Source organism: Pagrus major, chromosome 6 (genome assembly GCF_040436345.1).
Source record: "Pagrus major chromosome 6, Pma_NU_1.0".
Classification (NCBI taxonomy): Eukaryota; Metazoa; Chordata; class Actinopteri; order Spariformes; family Sparidae; genus Pagrus; species Pagrus major.
Genome location: NC_133220.1, coordinates 34,871,702 through 34,884,861, shown reverse-complemented (window position 1 = coordinate 34,884,861; position 13,160 = coordinate 34,871,702). Strand labels below are relative to the sequence as shown.

The window sequence follows — 13,160 nt, the reverse complement described above, 5'->3', positions numbered from 1 at the left end:
TCAAAGTAGTCCTCTTGTCTTTTTCACCTCGTCAGACTGAACTGCTCTCAAAGGTCTACAATGAAATTATGTCTTTTGATCATTTTAATTTCAGATTGACAGAGCTGCAGATATTCTTCATTAGAAGCCGGTTGGTATAAAGTCGTATCTGAGCACTTGAAGCTGCTCTAGTTGATAAAAGGAATGTACAGTATGCCAGGGTGACTCTACATAAATCGTCCCATTTTTGCATTGAGCTCCCAGCAATTAAAAAGTAACACAATAGTATGATTTTTTTCTTTTAACCATAATGTGTTATTGACTCCACATTCAAGGTCAGGGAGGTAATGTGGAGCTGAGAGGAAACCTACAGTGATGACCCTGAATTGATGTTGTTCTGCAGGAGGAGGGGGTTTATCCAGCCCCTCCCTGCCTGCCTTCACAGCTCCATCACAGGATTCAGTAGCATCTCCACCAGGTGATCCCGCCACAGATAAAACGCTCATTTAGTCGTTTAGAAAAAGTGCAGAATCCATGCATAATTTGTGGCAAAAACACAGGGACATTTGTCTTGTTAGCCATGCATTATGTAGCAGGGGAGAGCAGAAGCTGCGCACCATTTTGTTTCGCAGCTGTTGTTTGTGTTAGCATTTTTACATGGCTCTCTGCATGCTGCGGCACCCCAAATCTATTTAAATTATGCTCTGCTGTGCTTCTTTCTTTGCAGGTGGCCATCATCATCATCCTTTTTTTCTCTGTTAGGAGTCTGGGTGGCCCTGGGGAGATGACTTGAGTCACTGAAAGCGTGGAATGTTCTGTACTAAGCGTGTCAGGGAATCTTTCTTCTTGACTGCGATGACGAGCTCTTCTATTTCCCTGTCTGCATCTCTCACTCTCATCTTGCTATTTGTGCTAGCGGCTGTCAGCAGTGGTGATCCTCCACCTGGAGGTCAGCTGCTCTGTCCACTCCCACAGGGGATGACGACACACACTGTGTTCACCTTGCCTTATCCAGGTACATGCACTCAGTTAAATATGTGTCTCACATGTCAGTGAAGTACTGCCACCTGCTCATGATGCAGTGACTGGGAGGTGGATGGAACATTTACTCTCTCTCTGTGACCTTAATGAGTTGCTGAACATTTAGAACAAAAATGGGTGCAGCAACGAGGAGGCTGAGGGAATTTGCAAGCACAGAGGGATAATTTGTTCTTCAGCTCTCCTGTCCTCTAATGGTCACTCTGTGATTAGGATTATTACTAGGACAGCCATATAGCCATAATGAGCCATATCTGCCATATTGTTACTTTACATAATGTTTTAAAGGTTAAATATGTTCAACAGAAATGTCACTTTTCACTAAATTTTGAACCTTTGAACTCCTTTGGAGCAGTGCCACGCTTGGTTCCGGTCTTCATGTTAAGCAGCTGTTGGAGTACAACACAGAATCTGAGAAGACACATTTGACAGCAGGGAATACAGTACAGTGGGCTGAGCCGACCATCAATAGGTGTGCAAACTTAGCTGCACAGTGAACTGAGCTACTATCTAAGAGCAGCTACATTAAGCAGCAGTTAGCCATTGGATAGTTAGCAGTTACTTTAGCAACAAAGATATCAGTAACTTTCTAACAAGATACTCCATAAATCACTTTGGCACGGTAAAGCTATCTGTCCAGAGTTGAGGCAGAAAATACCTTCTCTATAAAATATGATCCAGTAGGCTCTCTTTGGCTTCATACCCCACCAAGACTGAACTCCAGCATGTCATCCACAGTTCTGGGCAGATTTGTATTTTCAGATAAATTCTAGCGAAGAAGCATCACAACAACAGGATGAAGGAAAGGGCGAGACAGATTGCCACTGGCCCCGCGCAGGCTGGAAAACACATGTCCCACACACACACCATTATTCTAAATGATGGAGTTGTCTTGAGCATCATCTCTCTCGCTCTCTCTCTCTCTCTCTCTCTCTCTCTCAAATCACAATGGTATATTTATTTTATTGCCACAGAAGAAAGAGAAGTAACAACACTGTAAAAAAATACTCCATTACAAGTCAATTAAAAATTGAATACAATTGTAGAACTGTCAGCAATATCCATGGCCCACGTGTTGCTTCTTCCAGGTTTTAAAGGCTGCATTACAGTAAAGTGATGTGATTTTCTAAACTTACCAGTCTGTTCTGCTTGTTTTGATTCTTGTCTATCCCAGTATGTCCAAACTCTGATGATTGTTCAGCAAAAATCTCACTGTGTCAAATTACCAATAGTCATCTCTACAATATTGTTGTAATATCAATGTCAACGTATCTGTTCAAAATATCTTGATATCTGATTTTGTCATCCAGTCCTACCATTTATGAAGTGCTTCTGAGGAGATTTCAAAATATCCACATACTGTATATATTGTGTATCGTGATATAAATTAAAAATATTGTATGGCCATGCCGCCCTGCTCTGGACTTTTGGGGAACAAAATGAGCAGGTCAACTCTGTCTTATCTTGTATTGAGTCAGAGAAGGGCACTGACTTCCATGTTTAAGTAGCATCATTTGCAGATTTTTTGACTCTCAACATTGATATATTTAATCATCGTGTATCCATTAATGAAGGCTTTGCCCTCACTTTCAACTTGAATGCAGTTCTCTCTGACATCACATGACTTGAACCCCAGGAACTCATAAATAGCTGCAGGAGCCATATTCTTAATTTCCCTCACTGTTTGCTCTGTGTAGCTGTTTTGACAGTTAAGTTGACATTTACGAGTGGTTAAAGTATAATTAACTCTCTGGCTGCTACAACAAATGGCACTGTTATACCCAAGCATTGAAGGGTGTTCTGCCAGAACTTTTGGTATATTCAAACAGCCAGTGTTTGAAATGATGCAGACATAAAGGACCCCCAAGATACTTCCAGCCCATCCTGACTGGGAAATCGACACATAGTCAAAGTGTGTATCCCTTCATAAGAATACACAGGAAGTGAGCAGCAAGTGTGGCTAAACTGCTACCATGTTAATCAAATGAGCAGGAGGGCTCTTTATCAAAGCTGCTGCTCAGAGCCGGCTAGAGATTCTGGATCAGAGCCAGACCTTCTGGAGAATAAACACCTGGAGTTACTTTGGATTCTGCTCTGATGCTCTGAAAGTGGATTTAGCTTAATTCTGTTGTCAGGTGTTTATGTACTGTAACATTAAGGTTGACTGCTGACTGGAGCTGGAGGGGAAATGTATGTAACTTCATGAACAACATTACAGAGAGGAGAGAGGAAAAGAAGAGAGAGAAGCAGAGTCTCAGAGTCTCTGGTGAGTAGGCTACTTTTTTCACTGTGAGTTGTCCTGAATTTAACAAGATCACAAAAACATCATTTTATCATATAGCACAAATTAGACCATTTTTAAATCAGAACAATGCTAAAATGCTAATACATGCTTTTATTACAAGTCTTTTAGATTACCATCACTCTCTTTTTACTGGTCTCGCTAAAAAGAAGGTTATGGTTTTAGCTGTGTACAATTGTTTGTTGGTTTGTCAGCAGGATTACACAAAAACTACTAAACGGATTTCCATTAAACTTGGTGGGAGGTCAGGTGTCCCGACTCACTCATTAACTTTTGCTGTGGATCTGGATAAAGGCAAAGAAGTAGGAACTTTTTTCTCACTTTAACATTTTTGACATTTCTTTCTCAGGGATCTTGATAAAAAATAAATAAATCAGACATATTTAGGTGGTAGGCTGGTAACTATGAATGAGTACAGTTAGATGTGGATTCTACATCTGGCGAGCTTTCATAATTAAAGAGTCGCAAAGTTATGTCATCACAAAAACTGACTGGTTGCAATGATGGGTCTGGAACAACATTAATTATGGTGGTCCTGTCATGATCCTGGCTGTGTTTCTGTGATTTTCTGTTTTATTTTGAAGTTTTGCCCTCTTGTGTCGTGTGTTGCTTTTCATTCTTCCAGTGTTTTTCTGTTCCTTTCCCTCACCCATCCTTTCCCTGCCTCACTCCACCTGCACCTCATCCCCTCATTAGTTTGAATTTAAGCCTGTGTGCTTCATTCTGTCTGCGTCAGTTCGTTCCTGTGTTACCAACCTGTGTTATTCCCCTGTGTTCCTGACCTGAGCCTGTTCCTTTGAGTGTCTCCCCATGTCTCCATGTGGTATGTTTTGGTTTTGTGTTTTCTTGGTTCATTGCCTCGTGTTTTTCCTGGTTTGAACAACTGCTTCTGGTTGTACTTTTTTGTAGCTTTTGTGTTGCTCATTTGTTTTTTGGTGTTTGCTATTCTTGGTTTTGGATTCTTGGTTTTGGAATCTCAGTTTTTTGTTTAATAAAGCTCACTGTTAGTTCCTTATCCTGCCTGCTTCACGCATGTTTCTGCGTTTGGGTCCTCACCTTCACAAATTGCAGCAGGAACCACACCAACACGACGCTTTAAGTTCATGCCCGTTTTGGTACACTGTTTCTTTTAAATGCCTTACCGTGGGAAATATAAAGATTTTGTCATTGCACAAAAGCTAAATATTTATAAATTTGCAATTATTTAAATAAAGAACCATTTGATTAAAGAAAACAATATTATGAATTTGACTGGACATTTAATGGCCGCTTCCAGGACATGACAGGTTTTGATACTTTTGATACAAAATGTATTAAAATGTAATATTTTTAATTCAGGTTACAAATGTCTTTCTTTGAAAAAAGGTTGTTTGTCAATATATCTTCTCATGCTTCATTAATATGTACGTCATATGCACTGTATTCCTCTGGCAGCAGAGGTATCTGTCCTGTCATGACAGCAGATGAACTACGCTGACAGTGAGACACACAGAGAAAGTGAAAGAGAGGCCATGACAGCAGTCAGTGAGAGGCTGCTCTGTGTGTGACTGTTGCAGGATGTGCTATAATGCAGCTAAGCAGCAGGTGGAGATGACTGACAGCTTATATCATCTGAGGATGTCACACTGTCTTTTTCCTGTGCATTATGCTGTTGAAGACAGACATGTTTTTTTAATGTGTGTTTGATTCAATAATGCAAGAATACAATGACCAAATGCACCTGGATATTACAATGTTAGCATCAAACATTGGGGGGAATGGACAGGGGGAGTTTAAACTCAGAAATGCATCATCTGACCTAATGCTACATGAATTAGCCTTTTAGCTGCAATATACTGTATTCAATGGAAAGCGTTCAAAAGAACAAATTATGGTGGGTTTTTTTTTAGAGCCTGATCATAAGTGGGACTAAAACTGTACCCAGCAAATGTCCTGGCAATTGGCCTGTTACATTGCTGATATGACTGGTCCTAAATGAAATAACTTTGGCACACCAAAATACAAATTCAAAATAAATAAATAAAAATAAATGTACCAGTTAGCTGTTGATCTCAGCCATCCCGTATTTTGCTTTGTGGAATTCACTTCCCCTCATATTACTTCTTACTCTACCACTGTCACAGCTTACAGCATCCTATCTGTTATAGCCACTGTCCTCCACAGCTCATAATGCCTGCACAATAATCTGTATTTTATGCTATGTTAGCCTCAGGGCCAGCTCTCACATTTAATATTAACCATTACACATTTCATGTGGACCATTTTGCTTTCATAAGCACCTCACGGTATACTGACTCAATGCACTGCTTGACTCTATATGCTGCTTTATCTTATCTCTACTTGCAACTATAGCATATGCATTCCTGCTTCAATAACAACTATGTGTATATATATATGTCTATATATATATATATATATATATATATATATATATATATATATATATATATATATATATATATATACAGTATATATATAGACATAAACACATATAAATCGTACAATGCATTTAACCTCAATTAATTAAATGACAAGTATCCTAGCAATATTCATTCTGCAAACCAAGCAAATGTTGCAACTTTACAATTCTTTAGGTTCAATTTTCTATTATACATTGTGACAATGCTGTGTTTATGGTCTGGTTAGGTTTAGGCACAAAAAACACTTGATTAGGCTTCAGAAAAGATAACGTTTTGGCAAGTCTTTAAAATACGTGTTTTGATGGCCACTCAAACACTTGAGATTGTCAGAAGGACCCCTTAAATATATTATTATTATTATTATTATTATTATTATTATTATTGTTATTATTATTATTATTGTTATTGTTATATTATATATATATATTCACTGCTTTCATGCTTATAAAAGTTGAAACACAGTCGTGAACGGCTGAAGTCCGCCACCATCTCCTCCAACTCCAGATATGACAGTCAGGTCATTATCGTGTAATTTCAATGTGATACAACACATATTGTAGAAGTACCACTATGGTACATAGCCTATGACATACAAATGTGACAGTTTCACTGGTTTGCAGAAACGGTAAATGCCAACATTGTATCCTGGCTACTGGGCTGACAAGAGGATATGGTCAGCTTCTGGTTAGTCTAGCTTGGCCCAAAGTCTGGAAGCAGGGGGAAACAGCTAAGAGTCAGAAAAGGACACTTCTACTTGTTGTAGTCTCTCTTTCTCATTAAGGCTAATAGGATAGGCTTTATTGGTACACCACATAAACTGCTTAGTGAAGCTGCAGCAAACCTACAAACTGCCAATTTATTCAAATGTGTCATCACATACAACACACATCCTTGATTGAGCAAATGATGGGATGTTAAACATTATTGTGCTGAACACACAGCTGTGCTCTGGGCAGCATTCAGCATGCTGTCAACAGTGATGCCAACCACCTGTGGCCTCTGCCTCTCAAAAGCCTTTCAACTCTCAATTTCTCGACTGAGGGGAAAGGATCATCCATCTTAGTGACAACCTGGAATTGTGAAAAATACCTGTGGCTGACAAGGAGGGTCCTCAAGAAGCCAAGAGAGCTGAATGCAGATGGCCCTGTGCTGAATCCTACAGGCAGTGACACCTGCCAGGGCACTTGTACTAATATGGATGCAGCATGTCTGAATGAAAATGGGATATGTAATCTTCATCATAAATGACTGGCTGCATATTGCACCTGTCTTGTTTTATAATCATTTGTGAGCAAGTGATGCAACAGATGTTTGGCATGCAGACACCTGCCAACATGAGCTGGATTATTAAAGGTGTCATATTCAGCTTTGACTTGTCACAGCATTATGGTTAAAAACATTCTGTCATAAACAACTGGCAACATTTCTTCAAACAACATGACACAGACTGTTATTTTGGGTATTGTGACTACATCTTGCAATAAATATGATGTTTAAGGACAAGTGACACATGATGAATATTAAGTAACAAATATGTAATGATCATTTAGGTAAATTAAACAATGGGTCTTCATTTTGATTCATTTCCACCAGTTTTAATAACAGTAAGTGGGAAACATGAGCAATGCAACAATTAGACAGATTGTAAAAAAAAACAACTGTTTGTCCGAATTGTCAAAACATTTTATTCGGGGGCAATGGAAAAACTTAGCACAAAATATTAGCCATATCCCTTACTGCAGAACAAACCTGAGAGAGCACAACTATGGTCAGAACAGTTGTTAAAGAGTAACTAAACAAAGGTCTTGGATAGTACTAGTGCACGTGTGAAAAAAGTCATTCAAGCTTTTTGTGGCTTCAGAGGAAGCTGCATATAATCTGATAAATTGTAGTTTGACTTATGTTGCCATGTTCCCAGACCTCAGAAATCTACTAAATCACTTGGATGAATATGTTTTGGTGGAAATTGTGTTAATTGCTGCACAGATAATTTTCACTTGCAACATTATACAGTCAAACATTTTTTACGCTGTTAATACTGCACAGGAGGCAGTCCGGGTCAATGGTCTGGTGTACAGTACAAGGCAGAAAACCTGTTGTGTACCCTACATCTTGTCTGTGGCTAGTATAGGCTACAAAAACACTTAAGGTTAGTGAAAGATCACAGTCTCTTGCCTTGACATAGATATTTCCACCACTACCTTAATTAAGTATATTGAGTTGTCTTTACAGAAGCAGTCATTCTGACAGCAATAACTAGAAGCTCTAATGTTCATTACATCCCACAATATAACCGTGCTACATGAAACTAACTAATAATGTTTATTGTCCTTAAAGACTAGAACACTCGCCCACATATTCTGTACATCAGAATGTGCATGCTTGAGGGTTATCTGTATAACTCTAATTATAGCCTATTAGTTGTGAATCCTTGTGCTCTTATTCTTTATTCAATCATCTTGCTTGTGGTGTAAGACATATAGACTAAATGTGAAACACTCAAAGACATTTCAAGTGTATAAAAATCATATAAGCACCAATTTGCTAACCTAAATTGTGCATATGTTTTCCTTTTCAACAACACTCTTTCATTTGACACATTTCAGTCAATACGAGTGTAGAAAAATCTGATCCATCATTAACCAAGAAGCTATTAACCAGAACAAATCTGACTTCCGGTTATGGAGCGGTGCTGAGAGGCAGCATAACAGCAACTCTCCTTAAAAATTTACTCACAAATAGTAGTTGCTGTAAAACGTTTATCTAGTTAAAGTTTGAAGATGCCTACACACATAAAACTGTCTCAAGAGAAAACCAACACCAAAGAGCAAGAGATTTCGCTGGAATCTGACCACGCTGATGAAACAGGAGAGATGGAGGAAGATGGTGATTGTGAGACTGCCAAAGACGTTGACCTTAACCCTAGTAATGCAGATGTCAATCAAGGGGATGGAAAAATGAGTCTCAAATAAAATAGACGGCATATTTTCAATAATTAAAGAAGTTACAGATAGAGTGAAGGAAGCAGAGGAACGTATATCAGGGGCAGAAGATGAAATCGTTCAGCTTCGGGCTCGTACGAACACTTTGGAAACTCAAGTGAAGTTGCTGACAGAGAAAGCCGACGACGTGGAGAACCGAAGTCGGAGGAATAATCTGAGGAAAGTGGGCTTGCCAGAGAATGAGGAAGGGCCAGATGCATGTGCATTTTTGGATAAATGGCTTCCAACAGTTCTAGAAATGGAGGCTAGTGCTCCCTCTGGCTTTGGAATGTGCACACAGAATTGGTCCACCACAAGTTAGTCTTATGCCGTGCCTGCTGCCTATCATAGCTTTTTTTTTGTTAATGACTGTTAGCAAATTGGGATAAGCCATTATCAATCTATGGACTGGACAAAGCTGGCAGCCAATGTTATTTTGACAGACTCTGAATGAACACTGGGTATGAGAGATAAGGTGTCTCATGTGTTGTTATTTCTTTTTTGTATTTCTTTGTGCTTTTGAACGGAACATGTTCAATACAGAGATCATAGGAATTGCAAGGCGAAATAGATCTTTAAGAGCGTTTTTTTTTTTTTTTTTTTTTTTTTTTACATGCAAGACCTTGATTCCATTGCCTATAGGATTAAAGAATGTTCCAGGTCGACATGTCATGTGAAATACATATAGGTTCTATAGTTCAAAACAAGAGTAGATGTAGGCTAGCAATATTATGGTTGTGATATGTTGATAGGAGAGAGAAGGTAGACCTTCCAGCACCTGCTAGTTCCTCACAGGTGTGTGGACCAACCAACTTCATATAAGGAGTGAACAGCTAGGGGGGAGGGGGCAATCCACTATGGATACAGGGAGGGATTTCATGGGATTCAAATCCATGTTAACTGTATGTGTGATGTCTCTTTCTGTGATTTTTTAATTTTTTTTTGTGATTTTCATATTTTGTTTATGCTTTAAAAGAGATTTAGAAAAGATTTAAATCTGTTGGATAGTTGGAGAAAAAGTAACTTATATTGTGAAAGATAAGGAGGTTTGAGGAAATCTGGAATCCTTTCTTATCCTTTCTTGAACATGGTGGAGATGACATACCGACAGTTGTTGAGAAGTTGTGTCAAAACTAATTTGATGTGATGAGAAGCTTTTAGAAACGTTTTATTTATTTATTAACTTATTTATTTATTTTATTGTTATTATTTATTTATTTTAACATCTGTGCCATTTACATTTATTTTGTATTTATTTATTTATTCTTTTTTTCAAATTGTCAAACATGTTTAAAAAAAAAAAGATTTTACTGCAACAGGAGCATGTGTGGTCTTTACCTGTTTTGCCAGTGTTTTTCATAGATGTCTTGTTAGAGGATTCAGTATCAAAGCCCTCCAGTGTCAGCTCCTGATACTCTGTGGATATTTTGGTATCCTGGTCCATAATGTTGATTGGTGACTGGTTTCTCTCTCTGCATTCCGGGTAGGCTGATGCCCAACCCTCATCTGGCCCATGTATACCTGAGGAAGACAATAAATACAACAGGGTCTTGTCACTAGATAGATACAATTTGAAACGGAGTCAGCTTTAGAAGGATAGATCAGAGAAAAATGACAATTCAGAACCATTTCATGTCTTCTGAAAACAGCTGATGATGTGCACTGCCAAGTCATCTGAATTCCAATTAAACATTTCACACAGAATAAACACCATGAGCTCCACACAGAGGCAGCTGCTGAAAAAGCAAAAACATTTTCATTCATGTGGTAAATAGAGAATTTCCAAATGTGATAACTATGAGGCCATGATGTGCTGTTTTTTGTGACAACCTACATAAAAAAAATGCACTGCTGACCTCCCTCTCAACTTCCCTCAGACAAACTCTCTGCACTCAATCACAGCATTACTGAGCTGACAGGGAACCCAAAAACACCTTAGACAAGTCATGAGGAAGCCAATGTGTGTGTGTGTGTGTGTGTGTGTGTGTGTGTGTGTGGTGTATGTGTGAGAGAGAAAAGAGGCATTCTTTGACAGTAAATGTCCATGGAGTGAAAGCCTGAGGCAAGAGGAGCACTGGAGTCACTTTTTGCAGTGGCTGTGACAGAAAGATAGTCAGAGGGAAGGCCAGGGCTGAAATGTCACAGGGCTGTCCTTTAACACCTGAGAGTTTACTCAAAGAGCAGGGCTGTAGCTGCTGGGCACACTGGGGGCAGGATGTTGCCTAAGGCTGCCCAACCCCTCCCCAGGACACAATGAATTCAACACTAACAGGAATAGGAGTGTTTAAGGAACGTTTCCTTTATCTGATGGCATACCTGTCTCAGACTTAATAAAATAAGATGGAAAACATACATAGGCCACATGACCCTGATGAATTTCTCTACATGTAGTCCCAGGATCTATGTTTCATGTCTTGTTAAACTCCACAAACATCGCCAGTAAAGGAAACCACAAACAGTTCAAAATTCAATATAGTTATGGGTCTTTAAAAACTGAAAATAGGTCAGTTCTGTCAATATTCTTTTGGTGTGCACAGGAGAAATGATTAGTCATTATCAATTCATTGTCTGTAAAATATCAGAAGATAGTATAAAGTGTTTTTTTTTTAAAATCTCTTTGGATGTTATGTTTCATCCGACTAATAGTCCACAATCCGTGTATCATTCGTTCATTCGTTTTTCAAAATAAAACCAAAAATAAGAAAACGAAAAAACAATTCCTTTTCTCAGTATTCGTTTCCTAAACTAAAATGAAAAAACGGATAACGACTCGTTTTTTTCAGTTTTCGATTTTATGCTCAAATGAATAATGGAAAAAACGGATAACGAGCGTTTCCCGTTTCATGTTTTATCCCATTTTGATCTGAAAAAAGTTCAATGAGCCGGAAGCGGAAGTGACCGTCTCTGTCTCTGTACTGCGAGGGCGCGCAAAACAAAAATAATGGCAGGACTTGAGGATCATGCAGATATAATTGGACAGCTTTTTGAGGATGGTAAAACGCATGCCGAGATTTCTACCACGCTCTGGTAACGTCAGAGAATTGACTGGCTCTGCTAACGTTAGCTTTGCTCCAGGCCACTTCCGGGTGACGGTAATTTCCGGTGTAGGTACCAAATGCTTGCAACATGAAACGGGAAACGCTCGTTATTCGTTTTTTTCCATTATTCATTTGAGCATAAAATCGAAAACTGAAAAAAACGAGTCGTTATCCGTTTTTTCATTTTAGTTTAGGAAACGAATACTGAGAAAAGGAATTGTTTTTTCGTTTTCTTATTTTTGGTTTTATTTTGAAAAACGAATGAACGAATGATACACGGATTGTCCAAAACTCAAAGATATTTGGTTTCCAGAGATATAAAACAGGGAAAAGCAGAAACTACCTTCATGTTAGAAGCTGGAGCCAAAGAATGATCCAATATTTTTGCTTAAAAAATGATGAATTTTGGTTGCAAGCAAGCAACCAGAGCTAGGTAAAGTTAATTCAAATGTTAGCTGTCACTCACACTTACATTAGCACTTAAATTGCTTTCAAAACTTTATCTGTTAACATAAAGGTTTCACGAAATGTGAGCAGAAGATGTGCTGTTGGAGTCGGAACAGTCTTACACTATATTTTTCTTTCAGAAGGACATGGATTAGCTCCATTTCTCCCGTGTGACAAGTGGAGGGCAAACAGCTCAGTCGGTCACAATCAACTAGAGATGAGGACAGATAAGTGTTTCATTTCAGGTGACAGTAGAGGAGAGCAACACTTCCAATTACACACCTTTCTCAAATGTTAACATTAGATTTTTTTTTTATAGATATCCAGTGTTAGGTCAGCCGAGGCATTGATCGACTTCTGCTTTGCATTCAGTGATGCTCCGGGCTTCATGGTAATCACACTCAGTTTGAGAGTGTGTAAGGCAAAATGAGCGTTGAGTGAGTGTGTCATTTTATTTTCATTGAGTGTTGCTCCAAAAGCTCTATGGTAAATTGTTTTTAAAATAAATTGTTTTTATTTTGTAAATAAATTGCTGCTGTATAGTATTTATGTCTTTTTATTCTGTTTCATATACATAAATGTGTGCTGAATAAATGACTTATTTATAACAACACATTATGAAATGATATTTTCAAATCTGCAGTATATAGCAGTGACTTTATGTCAGGCCCTGTGGATCTGTGTTAGAGCTTTCTTAAATTCTCAATTTTGCAATTCAGTCTGTGATCCTGTTCACAAAAACAGGCCCTACTTTAATGATGTCATCTGTCCTCAAGGACAAGATGGTGCTCCAAGATACGGATAACTGTTATTTTGTTAGACCTCTACATTCCACTCATGAACTTGAGTACACCTTTAAACATGGATTAAATCATGGGAGGGACTCGGGGGGTCACCAGCAGTAACTCAACATGACTCCTGAAACAGTTGAAAGTCAATGTGAGTTATCAGTTAT

The 13,160-nt window shown here is 38.5% G+C and overlaps 1 protein-coding gene across 1 annotated transcript in view; it reads right to left on the bottom strand.

The window, feature by feature from the left end:
- The window catches only part of ptprga (protein tyrosine phosphatase receptor type Ga), a 507,602-nt gene that overhangs the window by 190,506 nt on the left and 303,936 nt on the right, over window positions 1-13,160 (bottom strand). Inside the window, exon 5 of the mRNA XM_073468860.1 lies at window positions 10,059-10,241. Within this exon, the coding sequence (XP_073324961.1) occupies window positions 10,059-10,241 (183 nt within the window). The remainder of the gene's footprint in view (window positions 1-10,058; window positions 10,242-13,160) is intronic.